Consider the following 25,559-nt stretch of genomic DNA (forward strand, 5'->3'; position numbering starts at 1 on the left):
TTCCGGAGTGGGCGTGGTCTGGGCGCCAGGGTACAGTGCGCACGCGCCTCGCCGGCGGACCTAGCGGCCTCTCGCGCACCTGCGTACGGACGGCGACCACGAGTGGGCGGAGCCTGTCTTCTTGGGTCCTCCCGCGCTCGGGGCATTGTGGGACAGTGGCGGAGCTGGCTGTGCGTTAGAGGCCTTGAGCTGGACGGCTGGGCCGGAGAAAGCCAGCCGCTTCAGGGGACACTGAGTGAGGAGACGGTCGTCGGCTCTCGGGTGTAGCTCTGCGCCCGTTGGGGCTGCGGAGGCTTGTTTTTTTTTTTTGTTTGTTTGTTTTTTGTTTGTTTGTTTTATTTCCTGTCCCTCGGTGCCGGTGTGTCTGTCTGTGTGTTTCTGTGTGTGTAACCCGCGGCGACTTCCCTCGTCGCCCCTGCTTCGGAGGTGTCTGCGCAGGCCTCGCGTCTGCCACGAAGCTCTGCTGTGGAACGAGCGCGCCTACTTTGTCGCGAAGCCCCGAACTCGTCGACGCTCGGCGGTGAGGCAGGGGATTCCCTGCGACCGGAGGGCGCTTGCGCGGCTCCGCGAGCTCCGGCCCGGGCGCCTGCGCGAGCTCCCCCCGGCGCCGCCCCCGCCCCTCTTAGCCGGCCCCTCGGCAGGGCCGGAGCCGCCGGCGGCGGGGCGGCGGGGGCGCCCCGATGAGCCCCGAGTGCGAGGAGCCGCCGCCCCCCCGCGCAGGTGAGCAGCGCAGCCACCTTCTCACTCCCGAGTTCCTGCCTCAGCCCCCTTGAGCGCCCCCGAGTCTCTTAGTATCCTCCCTTTTACTCCCCAAGTCTCTCAGCCACTTGTCAGTGTCGTCAAGTCTATTTCCTGTCGCCGGGCCTCGCTGTCATCATTCCCACCCCATCTTCCTCGTCTTCTGAGTGAGGGTCCTCTCTAAGTCTCGTAGGCTCTTCTTCCTTCCTTAGCCTCTTTTCCCTGCAGCCCACCACCCCCATCTCTTCCCACTGGGGTCTCCATCACCTCCACCTGTCATTCTGACTCAGCTCCCTTGGGACTTCTCGGGCCCACTCCCCCGTCGTAGTCTTCCTTCCTCCCGCCTGCCCTTCTGTTCTCACCTCCGTCTCCCCGTTTCGCTCTCATCGACTTTCATGGACTCTTGGCCTTTCTGGTTCTCACCCTCCGCTCAGGAAGGCAAGATTAAGCGGGTTTTTCCTTCCCCTTGACTGGGACTGTCGTGTCCCCCCCCCCCCGGCTGTCCCTAGCTTCCTATGGTGAGGAGGCACTTGGAGGCTACTGTTCTTTGGTGCACGACTGGATACTAGTGTGAGATGTGGGCCTGCCTGGTGCTGGGTTCCCGAGGAGAGTGCTCTCAGCGGAGGGCCCTGGCACTTTGTCTACCCAGGGAACCAAAGGCAGAGTCGGACGGTCACAATTGCAGTGTGTTGTGATGGTGGTAACCCGGGGTGCTGTGGCAGCAGGCCACAGAATGAGAGAGACTGGTGAGACCGGCCGGATGGGTGGCTTTTCTCTCGAGGAAGGCTGAGTAGGAGTTAACAGATGGAGAGTGGGAAGAAGGGCTTTCCAGGTGGAAGAAGCAGCACGTGCAGATATGTGAAGGTGGGAGCCCTGCAGGAGGCAGGAGTCCCGTGGGATGAAGTGGGTTGAAGTGTCGAGAGGGCAAAGGGCGGAATGCCATGGCTGGTACATTTGTACAGGGCCTTAAGTGACCTGGTTAGTGATCCCTTCTTTTTCCTCCCTTCAGTGGTGGTGCTGAGGCTCAAACCCAAGGTTTCCAGCTGCTGGGCAAACAACTCTTACAATACAGCCTGAGCCTCCCCTATGACTTTTAAGTTTTGAGACAGTATCTAACTACATTATTTAGACTTCCTTGAACTCTGCAGAGCCAGTGGGATATTGATTGGACAATCTTTCTGCCTCAGTCTTCTGAGTAGCTAGGGTTACATATTTATGTTACCAGGCTACGGTGGTTAGGGTCTTTCTTGATCACACTCTTAATATACAAAGGCGACTTTACTGAGACCATATTGCCATTAACATCTACCTGGAAGGCAAGAAGTTTCTGGAAAGGAAGCTACATTGTATGCCAGATGTGTGGGGTTGAGGGCTGTAAAACTGCAATAGGGTTGCTTCCATCCTGAAGGAGAGGTTCTGTCAGCACCAAGGCCAACGCTGCAGAGACTGCATTGTTTGAACAACACACTGTGAATTGTTTCTGTGTGCATTTCATGTTCCTAATGTCGACAGAGACAGTTTACATGGGAGCACTTGCCATATTCTGCCACATACACTTGGAGTTGTCTTGTGTTGTTTAAAATTGCTCCTGTGGATTTGTTTGTTTTCTGGTAACTTTTGCCTAATTTGAATCATTTTCCCAAATTCAGTGACTCGAAACCTTTAGCTTTGGGATTGGGATAATGAGAAATTGTTTAAAGCAGGATCTTTTAGTTAGATCTCAGTTCGAGTCCTGGCTCTTGCCTTTCCAAGTGGTGAGCCCTTGGAAAAGTTAGGCAAGTGTTTTTCGTGTAAGTGGGCTAATAGGAGGGCTCTCTGTAGGGTGGCTCTGGGGATTGAGTTAAATGTTTGTTAATGCCTGTCATAGAAGGTAAGGCACAAGTGCACCACATCAGGACCTCAGATTTATGATTTGATCTTCGATGTCTTAGTAGTTCTCAGTCAGTACGATGTGTCCTCTAGGAGACAATTGGCAATGTTTGGGGACCCTTTGGTTGTCAAAACTACAGGAGATAGGAGGAAGTCTGCTTCCTACATCTAGTGTATGTATATCCCAATAGCAAGGGATGCTATTGCTTGTCTTTCAGTATGCAGGGCAACTTCACCACAAATAATTATCCAGTCCCAAATGCCATTGGTGCTGATAGGAAAGAAAGCAGGGAAACACTGCTACTCTGCTTCATTGCTTGACTATCTTGTGTACTTTGTGCTTCTATGTGATGTGAGCTGTTGTGTATTTTCCTTTATATTCATCCTCTTTTGATTGTTTGCTTTTGTTGGGTCATATGGTATCTTCCTTCCATTGAAGGAGAGCAACCTCATTCCCCTCTTTTTTAATTCTACTCTGGCCAAGAAATCACTTTCTCCTCTCTGGCTTCAGTTTCCATTAATCCAACAAGTACTTTTACTTTTTATTTTGAACCAGAGTCTCATGTAGATCCACCTGGCCTCAAACTCACTGTGTAGCAAGGGATGAGATTTATTTCTGATCCTCCTGCCTCTACTTCCCAAGTGTTAGGATGGTAGTGGTGGTCCACCATTGGGATTCTAACTCAGGGCCTCGTGCATGCTAGACAAACACCTTGGCAAATTAACTACATCCCCAACCCACCAAGAAACACTTTGGATTTTTTTATCTGGCGGTATGTTAGGTCCTACGTGGCATCTCTAGAGAGTGGCAGGTACCTGGGCAGACCTGTCTTTTCCTCACAGCCGAGACTTATGTGCTCTCATAGAGTGACCAAAGGGATGCTTAGGAAGGAGGTTTGCTGGGGGTGGCTTCTTGGAGGAAGTGGTGTCAGTGTAGAGGCATCAGTCTCAGTCGGTGTACATCAGTCTCGAGAGGAGGTAGTCAGACTCAGAGCTTGTAGGGCAGGTGGAGGGCACAGCCCCCATCCTGAGAGCAGCCAATTTGGCACAACTGTTGAGTGCTTCTGCCATTAGACTTGCTGCAGGAGAGAGGTAAGAGGCGTGGGTGCTAGGAGTCAGTGCCCAATACTAGTTTGGTGGGAACACACCAATGCCAGACCAGGGTTTTTTCTTTGCACACCAGTTTTATGAATTCTCCAAGAAGGGGTGCCTTATAGTAATCTCATCTGTAAGATATTTCTCAGATGAGAAACTGAGGCTCAGGGGCATTAGGTCCTTGGTTTTCATTTTGGAGAGATAAAATTCCAGTCTTGGTCAAGTGCAGTGATATGTTCCTATAATCTTAGCTACTTAGGAATCTGAGGCAGGAGGATCACTTGAGCTTGGGAGTTTTAAGCCAGTCTGGACACACACTTGAAGATTTGAACTTTTGACAGTCTTTTGAAGTTTAGTTGAATTTAATTTTGAGATAGGATCTTTATATATAGTCCAGGCTAGCTTCAACTTCCCAAGTCTGGTCCATCAGTCCTGGTTCCCCTCTGTTTTTCTAGGGGCTATTCCACATCTATTCAGTAGGCTGTTCCTTTTTCCTTTTAACCCTGTGGCCACCCCAGGAGATGAGTACTGAGTATAAATCTTCAAGTCTTCTCCTAGTCCTTGGCCAAGTATCCTTAGACTGTTTTCTAATTACTCCTCCCTCCTATGGGATTGGGTCAAAGTTTCTCTTTCCTCTGGGAGGAGGGTTCTAGGTTCTGAGGGGTAGGCCCATGGTTTGTTATTTCACTCAGACGTCTACCCCCAGGCTTTTCTAAGCATGGGAAGCCCTGGCTCATTGTTCATGTGGCCAGGCCTTTCTAGCAGTGGTTCCTTCTCTAAATGGTTGTCCCCCTGTGCTTGCTTTGCTAGGGTGATGATATGCTCTGAAGGCCACATTGCAGATTCTACCCAGAGGTGGTTAGGTTGCTGTTATTGTCTCCTCATCCCTGGTATTAAGTGTCCCAAACCCCTTTTCCAGATTTGGCCAGGAGCTGGCTGTGGCATTAAAAAATAGAGGCATGATCCACCCAGCCTTTTAAGGAGCTAGCAGGCCTGCTGCTGGTAGCACAGCTTCCTTTCCTCCGAGAACAGCCAACTGGCCTGAGGGTCTGTCGTAATGCTGGCACCTTTGAGCAGCTCAGGTGGCTCTCCTGAAGGGCTCTCTGCTCTAGCCTCCCAAGGTGGAGGGGTCAAGGGGTGGTTTGGGCAAGTATGGCAGGATTGGCAGATAAAGGACCTGCCCATGGGTTTCCTGGTAGGCAGTGTTTAAAGCTACAGTGGTGGCTGCAGCAACAGTGGGGACAGGGTGGGGACCACCCTAAGTTCTGTCTGGCCCAGGGAAGGAGAAGGTGCAGGAACTGGCAGGCTCCTGAGAGGGACAGCTAGTGTCAGAGACCTTAGAATAACAACAAAACAAGAAGCCAGAGCTGCTGATGTTAGAGCTGGCAGGAGAGGCAAAGCGACTTTCGTTCCTAATGGCTTCCTTTCTCATTTATAATTTCCCTTCCTTCCGTTAGCAGCCAGTCTTGGTTTTCAAACCGTCTCTAAAACCAGTGCTTGTCACTTCCGTTTTCTTGAAGTTGCTGAAAGTTACACAGGGTGGGGGTGGCGGGGTGTGTGGTGTTAAATATCTGAGTGATCTGAAGAAAGTTCTTAAGTCATTTGGGCAAATGCTGAGAGTCCCTGCCTTTCTGTCACCCTTGGTGTAGTGACTGTCTCCTACCTCTCTTGCTTGAAAGTGTCTAAGCATGGTCTCAGGACAGCCTGGGGGAGGAATTTGTCTTCTGGACCTGCCTTCAATCAGCACCTCTCCCCGATAGTCTGGGTTTTCCAGACTCCCGAGGCTGTTGGACACTGCATGAACCCTATACTAACCATTACCTCTAGATTTGCTCCAGGGGCACCCTGCCCAGTTCTCTGGGAAGCTAGTTTGGGGAGGGAATCCCAACCTAGTCACTGGGACAGGTGGTAAGGTTGAGGTGGGGATGGGGATTTTGAGGGACTGTGAACTGTGCCCTCTAACCAAGTGTCTAGAAGTGAGTGGTGAGAGTTTTTGTCAAAAGGCCAGGGCATGTCATATGGATTCTGTTTTTCTCTCTTGGTAACTGTGTGGTTCTCTTTCTTCTGACCCCTTTTCTAAATAGGATTCTGTTGTCAGATGGAACTGACAGTGATTCTTTCCCTTCTGTTTAGTGCGAAGACAAAATACTAAAAGGCTAGGTCCTGGGATTGGCTGCAGATGATGGCTTGGCCTTGCCCCTGACCTGTCTCCCACTGTGGAAGACGTTTTTTGTGTTCTTCAAACAGCTTCACTTTATCACATTTATTTATTTTGTATGTGTAGTGTACTTTTTTTTTTTTAAACCACAGTGTGTGTAGAGGTCAGAGGACACTTGAAAGAGTCAGTTCTCTCCTCCACACGTGGGATCCAGGGACTGAACTCCGATTGTCAGGTTTGGCAGTTCCTTTTCCTGTTCAATTAGCCATCTCGCCAGCACTAAGCCCCACTTTATTACAGTGGGAAGTATGTGACTAACACATAATAGTGAATCTGCCCACCATGCTCTGCATGGCATTCTGCTGGCCACACTGAAAAAAGCCTTCATCACTACACTCAGTGAAACTCTTCCACACTTCTAAGAGTCTACCTGGCCCTCTGTCCTCTGGGCTCCCCTGTCAACTCTCATGCTGCATATGCTTTCTCTGTGAGCCTGCAGCCTGGTGTGCTTGGTGACTCTTCTCCAACCAGGCTTGGCCCAGGAGTTGACTCTTAGCTGTAAGATAGGCAGTTCCCAGTGAGAGTTGTACTGCAGGCCTATGTGGGCATAGAGTATACACCTCCTGCCCCTGAGGAAGGCCTCTGTCCCATGCCCAGAGTGGCGAGGACCACCTACTGGATGTAGGCCATAATGGCCATCTCAGTGTGGCTCTGCACCATTAATGCTCCTTAAATCACATGCCTGCCTCTGCCATTTTCTCACCATGCAGACTTAACAAGGTGACTTTCTTATCTCAGGGATGAGGAAAGGGGAATCTGCTTGAGCTCTCCAGTCTAGTGGCCCTGAGCAGGTTTTGTTTCTTCATTAATGGTTTTGGTGGCTTATTATTTGCTGTCCAGTTTAGCCGTTTAAAGACTGCAAGTCAGTGGTTCTGAATACATCCGTAACTTTGTGTAGCCATCACCACAATCAATTTCATGCTTTTTTTTTTCTCAAAGTTTTTGAACTTTTTTTTTTTTTTTTTTTTGAGACAGGGTCTTAGGTAACTGAGGCTAGTGTTGAACTCATTTTGTGGTAAAAATTGATTTTATTTTGTTTGTTTTTCTTTTTGGTTTTTCAAGACAGGGTTTCTCTGTATAGCTGTGGCTATCCTGGAACTAGCTCTGTAGACCAGGCTGGCCTTGAATTTCACAGAGATCCACCTGCCTTTGCCCCCCCCTGAGTGCTGGGATTAAAGGCATGTGTCACCACTGCCCAGTGGTCAAAATTGATTTTAAACATCTAGATCCTCCTGCCTCAGCCTCTCAAGTGCTCAGATTCCAGTTAGGCATCATTGTTCCTGGCTGGCTCAGTTTTAAAACATTAAGAAAAAAAAATCACCTCACAAGGAAACTGTCTCCTCAAGCAGTTACTCCAGTTCCTCTAGTTCCTTAAAACACCTAATCTCTTTTCTGTCACTGTGGATGGTTGTCTGTTCTGAACACTTCATAGTATCTTCTCACTGCTAGGTGAAGCAGCCTCCCGTGTAGAGAGGCTCCATGTTCACCAAGGCGAACTTCTTGTCGCTTTACACCACGTGGTCTCCAGCCGGAAATCAGCAGAGTCATGATTAATGTGGCGGTTGCGCCTTGAGACTATTCTAGTCCTACGTATATGCAGATCAGGAAACCTGTCTGCCTCACCCCTGCTCTCTGTCAGTGCTCTTCTGGGCTGCTGTTCCCCTTTGCAGTGAATGTCTTCTGTATCAGGTGCTCCACTGACCCATGAGAGGCTGCCATTGAGTGAGGAAGTAGGAAAGGGTCCCCTGAGGTCTGCACAACGTGTGTTTCTTGTGAAGCAGAAGTTCCTTCACCCTCACCCCACATCTGGAATAACACCTCCAGCACCTGCATTGGCCTTGGGACTAGCCTGTCCCTTCCCAGCCTGTCTTGAGTGATCTTGTGCCTCCTCCTCCCTGGACTTCCTCCCTTTGGCCTTGATGGAATGGGGCCAAGGTTTGGGAGTGATTTTACTTTATCAATCCCAGACCCGTAGACCCCTGCTTCAGGGGCTGGAACCTTGTGACCAACGTTATTTGGCAATATGTATATCTTTCAGCTAATATTTGTGAGCATTTACAACAAAAGGGTAAGGTTATGTGTTAGGTGGTATCCTATGTGCTTAGTAACATAGGAAGATTTTGGAAGAATAGTCTTACAATTTTTTTATTTTTTAAATTTTTAAGTTTTATGTGTATGGCTGTTTGGTCTTTGTGTATGTCTATGCTTCACATGTCTGCCTAGTGCCTGTGGAGGCCAGAAGAGGGCATTGGGTCCCCAGGAACTAGAGTTTACAGTCAATTGTGAGCTGCCATGTGGGTGCTGGGAATGGAACCCGAGTCCTCTGGTTGAGCAAGTGCTCTAAACCACTGAGTCGTCTTCAGCCCCTGCAGTCTTTATTGTCAGAACACATAGCTACAAGTGCATTGTTACTGTTTGTTAATCTTCTTTCTGGATAGCAGTAAATGAGCTCCGTACAGGGCAGAGCAAGTGGATCAAGTCTGGGCCAGGGGAACTGACTGGTTTCACCTAGCTGGTTGGGAAGGCCCCTGTGCAAGGAAAATGCTTAGTAAGAGACCCTGAAGAATGAGGAGAAACCTCATTCTGGGACAGAGCTACCGAGGTAATCAAAGCTTAGTTTGTTTTAGAAACAGAACAAAGTGGAGTGTGTCCAGGGTGAGTGAAGAATGCAGCATGCAGAAGGCTAGAAGAGTGGGATAGGTTTCCTGATAGTTCTTCAGGGCACCTGGAGTCCAGTATGGGCTTTGACTATCTTCAGAGAGCTCTACCTGACTGGCTGTGGTGGAGGAGGTCTTCTCGCCTGGACCAGTCTCAGGTTGCAAATCAGAGGGTCTCAGGAAGTCATGAGGTCTGTGCAAGAAGAAACCATTTGGGGTCTGGTGTCTGTTTGCCAAGTTGTAGGCACTCCTGGCTAGAACTGCTTTCTTAGCTTCATCCAGTGTGGCCTGGGGCAGCAGTGGCCTCTGCCTCCGGGAGTTGGCAGGCCATCAGGAGACAAGTGAAGAGCAGAAGTTGTGGTTAGGCCGTAGTTGTAGCAAGAGTTCCACAGATGCTGTCCTTGGGCTAGATGGCCCCTGAGGTCAATAGGAAGCCTCCTAACTTACTGGGGTTCAGTTCTTTCATTTTGTGTGATATGATGACAGCTTTTGTGACTGTGGCTTGGATCTGTGTACCCAATGCATGTTGTTGAATACGTAGGTGGTAGCATAGGTTGGGTCTGATGTTGGTCTCTGGAGCTTTGTAGTTGTTTGAGAGGAGCAAGGCATTAGTGCAGGGCAGGGACTCAGGACAGTGCTGCCAGCTGATTAGTACCAGGGTATTCTAGTTAAAGCTAGTTACTGGAGTCAGGGCTTGATAGCTCTTTATTCTCTTGCTGAACAGTTTATCCTCATAGGTTTCTTTGGGCCCTGCTTTAGTTTAGTGACTGTCCTAGGAGCCCCGACCCCAAGTTTTCCTCTTCCCTGTCCCAGGCCTGGGCGTGGGGTGATGAGAGTATAGTTGGGCTGTGTTTGTGTGCGTGTGGTGTCCAGGCAACAGCCACAGCCTCGAGTTGAGCATACTTCCTCTTTTCCGGCTGCCACCACCCCACACCTCACCAGGCGGCCTTGGGTGATTTGCTGGGACAGGCAGCAGCTGTGTGCTAGAGGTCATGGGAGCCTTTGAATTTGTTCAACAAATAAAGTGAATCTGAAGCCAGAAGTTCAAATGATATCCTTGCCCAGATACAAGACAGTGAATACAGGCTCATGGGGATGGGCCAAGGTCACTGCAGGCTGTTTAGCTTTTCCATGCAGGCTCTGGATACTCCACACTTAGGACTTTGACTTCACCAGGCCCTAAGCTAAGGATGACAAAGTGGCATTATACTGCGGGGGAGGCAGTTTGGAGGCTGAAATGGTGGGCTCTGGGTTCCCTGGCAGGATTGGGTGCTAGTCACAGTGCTGAGTGTATGTGCTGTACCTGTGGAGCTTCTGTGCAAGGTAGACTTGTGTGGAATCTGTGTCTGGGGCCTAGAAAGGGTGTTTGTGCTTGGTCACTGGGACTTCCTTATCCAGCAGGGGTTGCTATGTGTATATGACAAATTGATTATGCCCGTGCTTGTAGGGCGCCATGTTTTGGAAGTTTGACCTGCACACAAGCTCTCATCTGGACACGCTGCTGGAAAAGGAGGACCTGAGCCTGCCTGAGCTTCTGGATGAGGAGGACGTGCTGCAGGAGTGCAAGGTTGTCAACCGGAAGCTCCTGGACTTCCTGCTACAGCCATCCCACCTGCAGGCCATGGTGGCCTGGGTCACCCAGGAGCCCCCAGCCAGTGGTGAGGAGCGGCTACGCTACAAGTGAGTCCTTCACTCTCCCCTGTACTCAGTAACTGAGCTTTGGGGATGAGGAAGTAAGGCAGGGAGGGTCAGGCCCTTTACAGGATCACAGCTCGCCTAGTGAATACTCTTCATGGTCCAATTCTTTTAAAAGTTTTGTGTGATAAGATTCTTTACACATGCTAAATACAAGGCTTTGGGATAAGTCTCATTCACCCTTTAAACCTCAGCAAGGAGCCAGGTTTCCTCACTTCCATTTGCCTTTTTTCTTGTTGTCCTCATTTTCATTTTGTTGTTTCTGATATAGGGTCTCAGGTAGCCCAGACTGATCTTGAACTTGTTGTGTTGAGGACCACTTTGAATTCCTGATCTTGTTCCCTTTCAAGTGCTGAGATTATAGCATGAATGCACCATGCTTGACTTCTTCCTGTGTGTGTGCGTGTGCGTGTGTGTGTGTGTGTTTTCAGAGGACAAATTGCATGAATCAGTCTTTTCCCATCTCTCCTTGATCATGTGAGTTCTGGCGGTTGAACTTAGGTTTTCAGGCTTAAATTTTACCTGCTGAGCCAGCTCATCATTCCTCTACCTTATTTTTTGAGACTGGAGCTACTGAATCAGAAGCTAACCAGTTCAGTTATCCTGTCTCAACAAGCTCCAGAGGTCTGTCTATCTCTGCCTTCCTAGTTCTGGGATTACAAACACAAGCCATCACAGCCAGCATTTTTTTTTTTTTTTTGGTTTTTCGAGACAGGGTTTCTCTGTGGCTTTGGAGCCTGTCCTGGAGCTAGCTGGTAGACCAGGATGGTCTCGAACTCACAGAGATCCGCCTGCCTCTGCCTCCCAAGCGCTGGGATTAAAGGCGTGCGCCACCATCGCCCCGGCTTCACAGCCAGCATTTTAGTAGGTGCTAGGGATCTAAACTCAACTCCTCATGTTTGCACAGCAGTCACTTTTACTGACTGAACTATCTCCCTGGTCCCTTCCCAGTGATTCTTTGTTGGTGTTTGTTTGATTTTAAAATTTGTATGTATTTATGTGTACCTGTGGATTTTGTGTGAACCACATGCATGTAGGTTTTGAAGGAGCTCAGTGGATGTTGGATCCCTGGAGCTGGAGTTACAGAAGGTTGTGAGCCATCTGATATTGGTGCAGGGAACTAAACTTTGTCCTCTGCAAGGCTTTGTTTTTTTTTTTTTTTTTGTTTTGAGACAGGGTTTCTTTGTGTAGCCCTGACTGTCCTGGAACTCACTCTGTAAACCAGGCTGGCCTTGAACTCACAGGGATCCTCCTGCTGCTGCTCCCAAATGCTGGGATTAAAGGTGTGCACCACCACCATCCCCTCTGAAAGTCTTTAAGCATGCTTAACTGCTGACCTTCTCTCTAAGTCTTCTTCCTGGTGTTTTTAATCAATTAAGAATTTTTCTCAGGATATGATGTAGACTTGAACATAGCTGTAAGAACTAGTTGAGTGATCCTAAGTATATGTTGCTGTTTTCCCAACTGGTGATAGTTTGCCTGACTTTATAGGGTTTCACACTGAGATAGTGACATGGACATAGCATGCCTGGTCCCTGCCTATCCTGTTGAAAGGTTTTCTGACCTTCCTTGTACTCTTCTGAATATGTGTAGGCTTTTGTGTCTGAACCACAGCAACATCTTGAGCACTTCCATCGCCATACAGATCCCCCTGGCCCCTTCATGACATGCTCCCTCCTTCTTAACTCGTGCTGCTAGTCTGTCCTCCTTTTACCTGTTGTGTTATTGACTTTTCTCCACATAGTTTCCTGGAGGTTGACTTAAGCCCCTGAGCAAAGGTATCTTTTCTTTGATCCAGAGTAAAAAGATCCTACCAGGACTGACTTTGGCTCATTGCATTCTGAATGCAGATACTGTTGTGGGGCAGCCTGTGGGGCTCCCATGTGGTTTACAGCCAGCCCCTGGCTCCAGACTGCCTTCTTTTCATCTGAGATTTTTTTATTATTGATTTCTCTTTCGGATTTTGAGCTTTGAGAGTACAGTGTCTGCATCTTTTTAACCATTCTTGGTGCCTGGCACAGTGCATGGCATGAAGAGCTCTGTGTAGGGGAGGAAGCAGGGTGCAGCACCAGGTAGTGAGGCAGGACCAGGCAGACAGGTCACTGTTGGGGCCACAGCAGTTGTGTGCCATCTTGCTTCTCTTCCTCGGTTGCTGCTTGTGCATGATCCTTCCCTGGTCTTACATCTCTACCTCCTGTGTCCATCCTGTTCACTGTGCTGCCCTCTGACTTGTTCTGTCTTCCCATCATGGGAACTTTGAGCCAGACAGATGATAATGAGGGACTCAGCAAGGCAGTGTCACCTGGAGAGCCATGGCCTGTTTGGTCCTGCTGAGTCTGTTTTCTAGATGATGGGGGCTCTTGGCACAGGTGACCACAACTTTGGGCCAGACTAGGAGCAGTTGTGGTCTCTCAGGGCCTTGGGTGGCACCTGTAGCAGTGACTCCCTTGGAATGTCAAGTATCCACATATGTCTAAGAAGAGGAGCAAAGGTTGGAGGTTTAGAAAGATGACACCAGGGCTAGGATGGCCTGAGCTGGAACAGCGTGTGAGACTGGCCTTTACATTAGAAGAGATGGGAATTAGTGGTGGGAGGGGATCAGGAAATGCTAAATCAGGAGTTTTAGGACTAAGTTCAAATCAAATGTCATTTTGTGGTGGTGGGAGTCCCAGTAGGGTTTGTTCGTTCTCTCTCTCTCTCTCTCTCTCTTTCTTTGTTTTAAGACAGTATTTCTCTATGTAGCCCTGGCTGTCCTGGAACTCCTGTAGAACAGGCTGGCCTTGAACTCAGAGGTCCACCTGCCCTCTGCCTTTTGAGTACTATGTTTAAAGGCATGTACTACCACAATGGGTTCCCACTAGATTTTTGTTGTGTTTTTAGTTTCAATTTTATTTTACATTTAAAAAAATATATTTATTTGTTTTATGTATATGAGTGCTCTATCTGCATGTCCAACTTTATGTCACAAGAGGGCATCAGATCCCATTGTAGATTCCAGCCTGGTCAACATAATGAGGTTCACAACAGCTAGGGTTTCATAGAGAAACCCTGTCTCTAAAAATAAAGAAGACTGGAGAGATGGCTCAGGGGTTAAAAGCACTGTCTGCTCTTCCAGAAGTCTTCAGTTCAATTCCCAGCAACTACATGGTGGCTCACACAGAACCCCCTGAACCCAGTGTTGGGTGTGGGGGTGAAGGTGGGGCCTCTACCTTCTCTCAGCACCCACAGCTATCCTGCATTCACTTCCCAGGTACCCTAGTGTAGCGTGTGAGATCCTGACCTCTGATGTGCCCCAGATCAACGATGCCCTGGGTGCAGATGAGTCTCTCCTGAATCGGCTTTATGGCTTCCTGCAGAGTGGTGACAGCCTCAACCCACTACTTGCTAGCTTTTTCAGCAAGGTCATGGGCATTCTCATCAATCGCAAGACAGACCAGGTGCCTGCTGACTCTCAACATGTGGGTGAGGAGTTGGGAGGGTGGATGTCAGGACCCTATGCTATGACACAGCTTGTGCCCTCAGCTTGTGTCCTTCCTGCGCAAGAAAGATGACTTTGTGGACCTGTTGCTGCGGCACATCGGAACCTCAGCCATCATGGACCTCCTGTTGCGCCTGCTTACTTGTGTTGAGCGGCCCCAGTTGCGGCAGGATGTCTTCAATGTGAGGATCCTGCTCAGGAGGTGGAGTGGTGGAGTGGGATGGGCTGGCATATGGTTTAGGAACTTACCCTCTTCTTTCAGTGGCTCAATGAAGAGAAGATAGTCCAGCGGCTAATTGAGCAGATTCACCCATCAAAGGATGACAATGTAAGTGCTGGCTGACACTTCCATGCTCTTCTTCAGACCATGTTCCACATCCCCTTGTATCTTAAGAGATGGGTATTGGGGCTAAGGATATGGCTTAGTTGGTAGAGTGCTTGCTTAGGATTCATGAAGCCCTAGAACCACATAAGCCGGGCAGAGTGGCACACAACTATAATCTCAGTTCTCTGCAAACTTGCTTTCTAGAAAGTTTGGGGATAGCCTGGGCTACGTGAGACTCTGTCTTTGCAGAGGGTGGGGATGTTAATTATTATTATAGCATGGGTCAGTGCCTCATTCCTTTTCATGGCTGAATAGTAAATACCCCACATTGTGGCTATACCAAGCTTTGTTTTCCATTCAGCAGTTAATGAGTATGTGGTTGAGTAGTGCTGCATGTGCATGCATGAATGTCTCCTTTTGGGAGGTTTTGGGTACTGGCTTCCTCAGTATAGTATGTGTCACCCCAGTGTCTGTGTGAGTGCCCTTTTCTGTCTGAAAGGGGCTGGTGCATTCTTACTTGTTTCTACTTCCCCAGCAACATTCCAATGCATCCCAGTCCCTGTGTGACATCATCCGCCTCAGCCGGGAGCAGATGATCCAAGGCCAGGACAGCCCGGAGCCAGACCAGCTGTTGGCCACCTTAGAGAAGTGGGTTTGCATGGCCAGTACTGAGGCCTAGGGAGGGACTTGTCCTGGGGGTGTCCTGGCACTTGGTCCTTTACTCTTGACTCCCTTCCCTCAGGCAGGAGACCATCGAGCAGCTCCTGAGTAACATGTTTGAGGGAGAACAGTGCCAGTCTGTCATTGTCAGTGGGATCCAGGTGTTGCTGACCCTCTTGGAGCCTAGGAGGCCAAGGTAGGGGTGCCAGCCTGAGGTGGCACACTGTCCCTGCCTGCATCTGCAGTCCCAGAGGTCTGGATGGCCATTGTGCAAAGATGTGGCTAGTCACATATCTGGTCCTCCCCCAATTGGGCCTGACCTCTGCCCTGTGTGTCTGACTTGTCACAGAGCTCCAGATGTCCAGGATTTAAGGCTGTGTCCCTCTGGCCCATTCTTGTGGCCTGTGTGGCTCACTTTGCCTTCCTCTTGCTCTCTCCGCAGGTCTGACTCTGTGACCATGAACAACTTCTTTAGCAGTGTGGATGGGCAGTTGGAACTCCTGGCCCAGGGAGCCCTGGATAATGCAATATCCAGTATGGGTGCCTTGCATGCCCTGCGTCCCCGGCTTGCCCGCTTCCATCAGCTCCTGCTTGAGCCTCCCAAGGTGGGAGATGGGTTATTGTGATTCTAGAGGGAAGTGGGGGTGGAAGAGAAGTAGTACCCTGTGTGCACTGAGCATCCCTTGTTCTTGTAGCTGGAGCCTCTGCAGATGACATGGGGCAGCCTGGCCCCACCACTGGGTAACACAAGGTTGCATGTGGTCAAGCTCCTGGCCAGTGCTCTGAGTACCAACGCTGCTGCCTTGACACAGGAGCTCCTGGTGCTGGATGTGCCCAACACCTTACTGGTACTTGGGATGGGATCAGAGGCCAGGGAGGTGGAGATGTGGGCAGAGCATTTTTGATTATTAGCCTATGTCCCCACTTCCTCAGGACCTCTTCTTCCACTATGTATTCAACAACTTTCTGCACGCTCAAGTGGAGGTGTGTGTGAGTGCCATGCTGAGTTCCGGACCCCCTCCAGACAGCAGCTCTGAGACACCTATCCCAAATCCTATCTTGAAACATGTAAGTTGGTGCTCCTGTTCCCCTCCCTCTGGGCACCCTGGTACCTGAGGATATACCCTCCCAGAGGCTCCCACTTGGAAACATCAGTACCTAGGATGGGTGTGGGATACACAGTTGGGGGAAAATGGGTATACACTGAGGGCCAGTGAATGCTGACTTGGCAGTGGAGAATGGGAATACTAGGAGCAAGTGAGGGGCAGAGCCTTGTGGGTATCTATGTACATTCCATGTGAGAACTCGAAAACTCATACTGGACATGATGACCCACACCTTAATTCCAGCCGTGGAGATGAGGATTTCAATTTTTGTGTCTAGCTTAGGTTAGGAAAAAAAAAATAGGGCTTAGGATGTAGCTTAGTTGGTTAGTGTACGCCTAGCATGCATGAAGTTATGGATGGTCCCTAGCACAACATAACAGCAGGTGTGATAACGCACTTGGGAGGATCAAAAGGTTATGGTTATTTTTGACTACATTAAGAGTTTGAGGCTGTCCTGGGGGAGAAATCCAGATTTAAAGCAAGCCAGAGACACTGGCTCCCACCTTTTCTTCCTCTGTTCACAAGCCTGGGGCCTGGTGAAGTATGTTTGCTGCTGGATTCTGAAAGTGTAGCTATCCCCAGGCCAACTCTCTCTGCTCTCCTGCAGCTCCTGCAGCACTGCCGCTTGGTGGAGCGCATTCTGACATCCTGGGAGGAGAACGACCGTGTACAGTCAGTACTCGCTGCCTTCCTATGGGACAGATAGGGCAATGGGAGAATGGGTTGGGGGCCTGGGTAGCCCTGGTATCCAGCCTGTCACCCAGCTGTGACCTCCACTCTCAACCAGGTCTGGAGGGGGCCCAAGAAAAGGCTATATGGGCCACCTGACCCGGGTGGCCAATGCTGTGGTGCAGAATGCAGAACAGGGACCCAATGCTGAACAACTGGGGCAGCTACTAAAGGGTGAGGCATGGGGTTGGCCGGAGGTGCAGCTTGGAGAGATGGGTGTTGGAAACTGAGGTTCTCCTACCTCATTCTCCTTTATCCGTATACTCAGAGCTGCCAGAAGATCAGCAGCAGCGGTGGGAAGCATTTGTGTCAGGACCCCTGGCCGAGACCAACAAGAAGAACACAGTGGATCTGGTAAGGCCTGATCTGGTATTTTGCTCATGCCGCTGCTTCCTACAGCTGCCTGCCTTGCCTTGTTTGGGGCCTTGAGCAGGCCCTGAGTACTCTCCTTCATCATGTCCCCAGGTGAACACTCACCACCTCCACTCCTCCAGTGATGATGAGGATGACCGCCTCAAGGAGTTCAACTTCCCTGAGGAGGCTGTATTGCAGCAGGTGGACCTGGGCCTGTGGAGAAGGGAGGAGTTGGGAGAGGTAGCCTCCTTCCAGTCCTGACCTCCGTCCCTCTTGTAGGCCTTCATGGACTTTCAGATGCAGCGTATGACCTCAGCCTTCATTGACCACTTTGGCTTTAATGATGAGGAATTTGGGGAGCAGGAGGAAAGTGTGAAGTAAGTGCTCTCCCTTGTGACAGCATATGCTTTGCCTGCCTGTGTGTGTCCCTGTGTGAGGTTGCAGGGCTGCCTAACCTCGTGATGGTTTATATCTTGCATCTTTTCTTGAATGTTCATCTGTTTGTGCACCATGACCCAGCCAGCAACCTCTGTTTCTGGGCATACTCCTAGTGGTCACCTTTTCTAGATGAAGACCCAGCGTTGTAGTCATTTCCCCCTTTACAGTGAAGGTCATGGTGAAGATGATGAGCACAGTGTACAGTGTAGGAATGATGCCTCAGTGAGAGACCACAGTTTTGATGAAGTCTTGATGTTTCTGCGAAAAACAGAACATGGTTGTCAGATGGCCGAACTCTGAGATATTTTGCAGTTGGGTGGAGGAGCTGGCTTTGGGGAGCATCGAGTGGTCATCTGTGTCACTTGTCTGAGATGTTATCCCATTGGATGCCACCCTCTGAGCAAACTATCAGCTATATACTCTCAAAGTTCTGGGACCTAGCCGGACAGAGTGAGAGCCTTGAAGGGTCCTTATGCTGAATACCTTTGGGCGTATTATGGTGGACTGCAGTCTGCTGTGACTTCAGTGTTTCTTTAGATACAACCATGGAATCCTGTGTTTGCTGCTTCTCAGCTTAGTGTCTGGCCTTCTATTAGAAGTTTTTATTTGGTCCCATTGGGGAAGATGATCATGTGGAAACTTGACTCCATCCTGATGGGAGTGGGGCTGGTTTCTTGGTGGATGGAGTTGGGGGTAGCTAGTTGTGCTTTTGAGACAAAGCTCCAATCCTGCTTTTCCACCAAGAAAAGTTACAAGAAAAACTAAGCTATTTAGAGTTAGAGTAGGGAAGGTAGCTGGTAAACAGTGTTGGGGGAAGGTGTCCTGCAGTGCTGCTGGGGGAAGACACCAAGTCTGCTGAGGTGGGCAATGCAGTGTAGCAATTGGCTGGTCTGCTCCACTCTTGACTTGCTGAGAGTTTTAGCTCCTGGTTTAGGGGAATTAAGGATACTTCCTTTGTAGTGTGGTTGTAAGAATGGAGTATATTGCTGCTGAGTATTTCATGAACTTGAGACAGTTAGCCCCTTGGGAAATAACCCCAACTTGTGTGCACAATGTGGATCTGTATATAAAGTGTTTTTACCATGTAAGGGTAGAAAGACATCTCAGTAGAAAAAGCAAAAAGCCAATGTGGTAGTACATTCTTTTAATTCCAATATCTGGGAGGTAGAGGAGACTTAGGTGTTCAAGGTCCTCCTTAGCTACATAGTGAGTTCAAGGCTAGTCTAGGTAGGCTACTTGAGACGGTATCTCAAAACAAAAACTTGAAAAGGTGGGTAAGCGGCTGTTAGAAAGTCACAGGCTCTGTTAGGAGGAAAATAAGCTGATCAGTCCTTTTGGAGAGCATGTGGGTGTTTCCGACGTGCAGGTTTAATTTCTGTGGGGCTGTTTGAAAGAGAATTAAGCAGAGATGCCTGTGCACAGTGCTAAGGTAGACTTGGATAGCTTGTCATGTGCCTGCGGTGAGGTGCTGCTCCCACTGGGAGTACCTCCTGGGTAGTTCAGGCAGTTAAGTTTCTACATGGTTGGGAATGATGGTACCCTGGCAGCAATGTGTTAATCTCCAAAAATGGCTATGTCCCCATGTTTAGCATTTGAACACCATACTGTAGGCTTCTCATGGTCATGTGTTAGCTACTGCAGCCTGTACCTATACTCTGGTGCGATCTGGCTGGGGTGGTCTCCTTGAAGCAGTTTGGCTCATTGGCTCTCAGTGTCATATATTTTCCGGGAGTGTAGTACTGGCCTAGTGCCCTTCCCACCAGAACTTGCATTCTCACAAGAAAGAGTAATAGTCACTAACTCAGGGCCACAAACTCTGATAAGAAGCGATAGGTCCCCCTGCATTTCTGTTAGCAGTAAGTGGTACTGGTGTAGTTAGAGCACTTTACAGAGTGGTATTGGAATAGGATGTGTCTTGTTGATGCTTTTTGGTGGTTTGCTTTGTTACGTGGTAGTTATAAACTACAGATTGCCACAGCCAGAGTTGTCATTATCAGGAAACATGGATGGATGTATAAACTCTTACCTAAGTTGTAGGTAAATCCTTAAAAACCTACCCTTCAAGGTAGACTCTGTTTCCTTGATTTTACATTGTTTTCCTTGATGCAATGAGATTTAGAAGTGCCAAGTGAGTTGCTGAGGTTATTCCATGGATAGATTAGGATTCAGACCATTCTGCAAAGCTTCCTGCGTGGCAGGTCACCTGAGTCCCTGTCCTCTGAGCATCTGAAGGAAGAAGTTGTATTGTTTTTGTCTTAAGATTTATTTTAATTTAATGCATATGAGTTTTACCTGCATGTATATATGTATCACAAGCATACAGTACCTGTGGAGTCCAGAAGAGGACATACAATCCCTAGGAATTGGAGTTATGGGTGGTCATGAGCGACTACATGGTTGCTGGGAACTGAGTCCAGGTCCTCTGCAAGAGCAGCAAGTGTTTGGATTGTTTTTTGTTTGTTTGTTTTTTTTTCCAATGAACCACCTCTCCAACCCAAGAAACTATGTTTTTGTTAAGGGAGGAGGTGAAGACACTTTCCTTTAGTGTGATTTTGAGAACCAAGTAGAATGTGCTGAGAATGTATATGTTAGGTGACTTATTTTTCTTCCTGCTGTGAACGCTGGGTTGAGGTTATAACACCTTAGGGAGGAGGTGAATTTGCACAGTAAAGAGGGTTGCTATGTGTCACGTGAACGAGCAGAGGGGTGAGCATTATGTCTCACTGCATCTCTTTTCTCCAGTGCACCATTTGACAAGACTGCCAACATCACCTTCTCCTTAAATGCTGATGATGAGAATGTGAGTGCTGCCTGTCTTGGTTGTGGGTGAAGGGGTGTGGAGGGTTCATAAACAGTACAGCATATCCTCCTGCCCTGCACTGTAGCCCAATGCCAACCTGCTTGAGATATGCTACAAGGACCGGATCCAGCAATTCGATGATGAGGAAGAAGATGAGGAGGAAGGCCAAGGCTCAGCAGAGTCAGATGGCGAATATGGTGCCTGGCAGGGCAGCCAGCCAGCGAGGGCATCCCATGCAGGCCAGCCTCCTGGTGTCCGGTGAGTCTCCCTCTACCCTCCTATCTCTTCTGCTTGGGGTTTTACGTACACTTAAGCACATACATGTGTCTGAGTGACTACTCACACACACCAAATGCTTATAAATGTGTTGGACTGAGGTTGAAGTGCATGAGAAAAATCAGTGAGTTGTATGTTAGTTGGGTGGTTTCAATCACAAGTGGTAGAAACTCATTTCCAATTAATCAAGTTTGGCACAGAATGAAGAAGGCTCCATCATTTAACTGTGCTCCTGAGTTCAGATGGTACCACATACAAGTTTCCCTTTCTCCTCTTTTTGGAATGACAGATGAAACCACTATCAAGCTAGATTGTTCATCAGCTTTCTATAGATACATTTTTTCTTCCTTTTTTTTTGTTCGATACTCAGTGTGATCAAATTAATTCATGTCAGAACTTTTGCTGAGATGAACATCACCTCAAGTATGTATGGTCTGCAGCTCCAAGCTTTTACCTCATGTCTTGATTTGAAGAAAGTTATTTGTGTTAACTTTATAATTGGTGTGTAGCATGCATACAGACAAATGTACAGACCCTGTGCTTGTTGCCAGATGGAAGCACTCAGTCAAAATCTAGAGCCAGGAGCAGGACCCAGTTCCTCTGTCCCCTACATGGCTGCTGTCTTCCCTGCCATGGACAGAGGTGTCCTGACATCTTGCCCACTCTTTATAATCATACAATATAGGAAAAGGGATTTGAGATTCTTGTCAATAGACTGTTTTGAGGGAGCCTGCTGACCCTACGATTACAAGTGTGTGCCACAACCCAGACTTTTACTGTGTTTTTTTACTATTGTATGGGTGCATGAGTGCCTTGGTGGAGTTGGGGGGAATTGGTCAAAAGACAGCTTGCAGGAGTTAGTTCTCTACTTCCACAATTTGGGTCCCAGAGATTGAATTCAGGTGGTCAGACTTGGTGGCAGGTACTTTTGTTTGCTAAGCCACCTTGCTGGCTTGTATGTGCATATTTCCACACTCAAGTGCACACACACACATATGCACACACACACACACATTTGGACAGGTTCATTGTACAAAATGGTAGATTTGTTAGTGACATTTTAATATGTTATTAACTCTTCTAACGCTCTCCTATTCCCCCTCTCCTCTTCCCAACTAGCTGCCCTGTTTTTGTGTCTTTGTAAGCTAGCTTATTTCCCTTAACATGGTGGTCTCTGTTAGCCTTCCAATGTCGTAATTTCATTGTTTATGGCTAAAGAAAACTTAAACCTCTTTTTGTGTGTGGACCACTTTTTTTTTTTTTTTTTTGGCTTAGTTCTCTGTTGATGGACGCTGAGACTGATGTTATTAACTTGACATTGTAAATAGTATCATAATAAACAACTGTGCAGGTATCTTTGTTCTGTGCTGACTTAGATTCCTTATGTGTATACAAGTTTTTTTTTTTTGATACATCATATAGCCTAGCCTAGCTTAAACTTGCTGTGTTGCTGAGGATGGCCTTGAACTTCTGATCCTCCTGAGTTTTAGGATCACAGGCATGCACCACTACACCCTTTTATGCTTTTCGTGTTCTTACATTCTTCCTTTCTTCACTTTATTCTGATGAACTCACAAAAGCATTACATGGCTGATTGAAGGAAGTCATTCAGTCCCAGCTCTGTACATCTCAGTGAAGTTCTTCCATACAGCACGTAGCTTTTCTGAAGCACTGGCATGTCACTTAGGGTTTTACACTTACTCTATCACTGGTTTATGGTTCTTGCTACTTTAATACCCAGAACACTGAATTCACTCACCTGCTTTGAGGTAAAAGACAAACTATGGTGGAACTGAGTGAGATAGGCAAAAATAGAAAGATTTGTGTTGTCTTTCAGACTCATGTCCTTTTGGCCTGTATTCTATCTTTTGGGGGGGGGGGGTTAGTTTTTTCAAGACAGGGTTTCTCTGTAGCTTTGGTGCCTGCCCTGGAACTAGCTCTTGTAGACCAGGCTGACCTTGAACTCACAGAGATCTGCCTGCCTCTGCCTCCCAAGTACTAGGATTAAAGATGCAGGTATGCCACAACCATCTGGCTTCTACATTCTATCTTCCCTCATTACCTAATGTTCCCCCTTTTGGTCTCTTTTCTAAGTGTTACACTAAATCACAGCTACGGGATAACGTGGTTTTTGTCTTTGAGTTTGGGTTACCATAATTCTTCCTTCCTCCTTTGTGTGTACAGGCGGTTGGGATTTCCTTCATGGTTACACACTGTTTGTCATAAGCATTCAGACTATTTTTAGAGCAGCCAAGGGTGCTAGGTGGTGTTCTCAGGATGTGACAGTTGTGTTTCCTGCAATTTCTAGCTGGAGGGAAAAGCAAAGGGAATCTTTTTATTCTGGGGCTGATTCGCAGGTGGAGAGGTCTGTGTGTGTTTGGTGACAAAGGTGACTTGAGAGTTGGTGCCTATTGCTTTTTGTGGTTGTGGCTTAGTCTTGTTCTCAAGTGACTCAGACTCTGCTTGTTTGCTGGCTTCTCCAGCATCTTCACATCCTTGGGTTCCCTGGGTCTCTCTGGAGGCCTCTGTTCCCTGTCATCTTTTTGTTGTCATCTGCTCTGTGGTTGGGGAAGTGGGTCAGTAGGCTGTCCCTACATGGCCTCCTGATGAGTTGGTATCTGAGGCAGGAGTGGAGGAAGCACAGACAGCGAGGAGGACGAGGAGGATGAGGAGGAAGAGGATGAGGATGAGGGGGCTGGCCAGGCAGCCTGTGAAAGGACCAGCCCTTCCTCCTTCCCCAGCCCCGGCCCTCAGCCTTCTGGTAAGTGTTGGTGGCTTGTGCTCAGGTATACATGGAGTGTCTACCTGCTTTCAGCTTACTTTCTGTCCATGTTCTCTCACCTCTGCCACAGGCCCAAGTTGGACAGCCACTTTTGACCCAGTGCCTATGGATGCCCCAACAGGACCCTCAGTTTCCAAGGAGGCAGACATGTCCTCTAACCAGATCCTGACCAGCCCTCCAGCCCATGATGCCCCACAGCTCAGGTGTGGATGGGCAGGGCAGGGCCAGGGCAGTTGGTTATGACTCTCGTCTGGGAGATGCTCCCACATCCTAGTTCTCTCTTTGGTTTGGGTGTTCACCACAGCCACACCTTCAAACTCCTCTCTTAACTTGTAGGTCTCAGGACCCTACACCCCCCTCAGCACCTCAGGAAGTCACAGATAGCAGCAAAGTAGCAGAGCCTTTGGGTAAGTCACGCCATACCTTTCCCATAAGGGCTCTGAACTCTGCCTCAGGCCCACATGTGTGAAGACAGCAGCAGTCTCAGCTTGCTGGAAGGTAGCAGCTGACATGTGACCCATCTCTCCTTCCACAGCCCCCTGCCAGGCCTTGGTTAGTGTTGCGGATGTCCAGGCCACTCTTCATGGGATGCGCTCTGCCCCCAGCTCCTTGGACAGGTGACCATTGGTATTCCATCTGACTGCTTGCTGGAGGTGGTGTAGGATGCTGAAGTGGGTGTTGGACTCTTTGTCCCTCCCTAGTTGTCCTTAGCACCAAACTCTTCTTTGAACTCCTATGCCCCTGTAGCTGTTCCTTTCAGTAATTAATTTTTTTGGACAATGGTACATAGGGCTCTTGCGACTCCAGAGGTGAGAACAGCTTCTAAGAAGATCAGGGACCACATGAAGCAGGAGTGTGCATGGCACCACAACCATATTTTGCAGGGGGGTGGCCACTGAAAGCTGTCAGCTGTAAGGCTGAAGAGGCCTGGCGCCCCCCCCCCCCAGCTCTGCATCCCCACCATGCTCTGCAGTCAGTATGCTCATAGGCTTCCCTGTTCTGAGGTCTCTCTGCTCCCCAGCCCTATCCTCACCCGAGGCCCCTTCTGGAGAGACGAGTGGCCTCAGGCAGGCAGAGCTCTGGGAGCATCTAACAGTAGTCAAACTGGTTTCTCCTACAGTGCAACCAGAGACCCCTCTACCTCTGTCCCAGCCTTCGAGGCCCACCAGTCCCCCCAGACTGTGGAGGGAGAAAAGAGCCTAGAACCTTTGGGGCTTCCCCAAAGCCAGAAGTGAGTTAGCCTCTCTGGTCAGTGTTGGTGGAGGGGGCAAGGCTGGTGGTGCAAGAAGTAACCTCCAGATTTCCTTTCTTCCCTAACAGTGCCCAGGGCCTTGAGATACCCAATGGCTCTACCACAGGAGAGCCTGTTTCATCGAGTTCCCAGTGAGTGTGCCTACAGCCTGGGGTGGGTGGAGAAGATGGGGTCACTGGACCCTCACAAATGTCTCCCTCTGTTTCCAGGTAGCTGCCTGGTGGCAGTGGTGGCCAAATCTTCTGTCCTCCCCATGGAATCCCCCAGTGGGGCAAGATGGGTCCTTTGGTGGACCTCTGCTCCATTATCCCATATCCCACATTCTCTCCTCTGGACTCCAAAGGAGGCTGGTGCCAGGGAGATACCCTCACCCACCCCCATTTGCACTGAGAAGAGAAACTATGGAGCCTTGTCTCCTAGAATAAAGATAGTCACATAGAGAGAAAGGAGAGAGAGAAAGACGTATATTATATATTATATATATAGAGAGAGGGAGGAGTAAGAAAGGAAGCCAGGACAATAACTGGGTCAGTAGCGCTGAAGCACAACTTCCCGCCTGTCCCAACGGACTGGCGCCGGGGTTTGAGGCTGCTGACCTGTGCTCTGGTGCAGATGCTTAGACCCAGCCTTTCACTCAGGACCACCTTGGGGTGTAACAGGGCATTAGACCCGGATGACCATGTATTTGTTTAGACCTTGCACTTCGACCAGGCATCTGGCCCCTGGCCCTGGGGAGCAGGGCTTCCCTGGCAACATCCCCAGAGGCCCAGAACCCAGGGTACCCAGTGCCCTGACGGTCCCAGCACTGCTGCCAAGTGGCCTTGTCCCAGCTCCTTCCCCCAGGCTGGTGTGAGTGTGCAAGTATGTATGCAGAGCTTGTGTTTCATACTGCAAATATAAATAAAGGAAGACAGCTGAAGATTCCTGGTGTCAGAGCTCGAGTTCTGGGTTCAGGGTTGGGTGAATCTGCTCTACATGGCCTAGAGAGAACTACATTCTACATTCTCTTGGGATTGCACTGGTGAGTGAGTGAGTGAGTGAGTGAGTGAGTGAGTGAGTGAGTGAGTGAGTGAGTGAGTGTGTGTGT

General features: G+C 49.0%; 1 protein-coding gene across 1 annotated transcript; it reads left to right on the plus strand.

The window, feature by feature from the left end:
* The first annotated feature begins 180 nt into the window (after window positions 1-180).
* Ppp6r1 (protein phosphatase 6 regulatory subunit 1) lies at window positions 181-25,393 on the plus strand. Its single transcript, XM_050130668.1, has 24 exons — window positions 181-720; window positions 10,025-10,257; window positions 13,523-13,709; window positions 13,795-13,932; window positions 14,013-14,078; window positions 14,611-14,723; window positions 14,818-14,931; window positions 15,178-15,340; window positions 15,431-15,583; window positions 15,669-15,803; window positions 16,449-16,513; window positions 16,629-16,744; window positions 16,839-16,924; window positions 17,036-17,125; window positions 17,204-17,301; window positions 20,105-20,162; window positions 20,248-20,420; window positions 23,066-23,199; window positions 23,291-23,423; window positions 23,557-23,627; window positions 23,756-23,837; window positions 24,341-24,451; window positions 24,541-24,603; window positions 24,682-25,393. Exons 2-24 carry the CDS (start codon window positions 10,031-10,033, stop codon window positions 24,683-24,685), a joined length of 2,580 nt encoding a protein of 859 aa, XP_049986625.1. The 5' UTR covers window positions 181-720; window positions 10,025-10,030; the 3' UTR covers window positions 24,686-25,393.
* The last annotated feature ends 166 nt before the right edge of the window (window positions 25,394-25,559 follow it).

The sequence above is a fragment of the Alexandromys fortis genome, unplaced genomic scaffold (assembly GCF_014885135.2).
Source record: "Alexandromys fortis isolate MF-2015 unplaced genomic scaffold, M_Fortis_MF-2015_v1.1 scaffold_344, whole genome shotgun sequence".
NCBI lineage: Eukaryota > Metazoa > Chordata > Mammalia > Rodentia > Cricetidae > Alexandromys > Alexandromys fortis.

Bases quoted from the DNA above. Each gene is read 5' to 3' on its own strand.
- Ppp6r1 (XM_050130668.1), top strand. From the start codon at position 10,031: ATGTTTTGGAAGTTTGACCTGCACACAAGCTCTCATCTGGACACGCTG. The intron at 16,514-16,628 runs GTCAGTACTCGC...ACTCTCAACCAG, and splicing joins GAGGAGAACGACCGTGTACA to GTCTGGAGGGGGCCCAAGAA. The intron at 20,421-23,065 runs GTGAGTCTCCCT...TATCTGAGGCAG, and splicing joins GGCCAGCCTCCTGGTGTCCG to GAGTGGAGGAAGCACAGACA.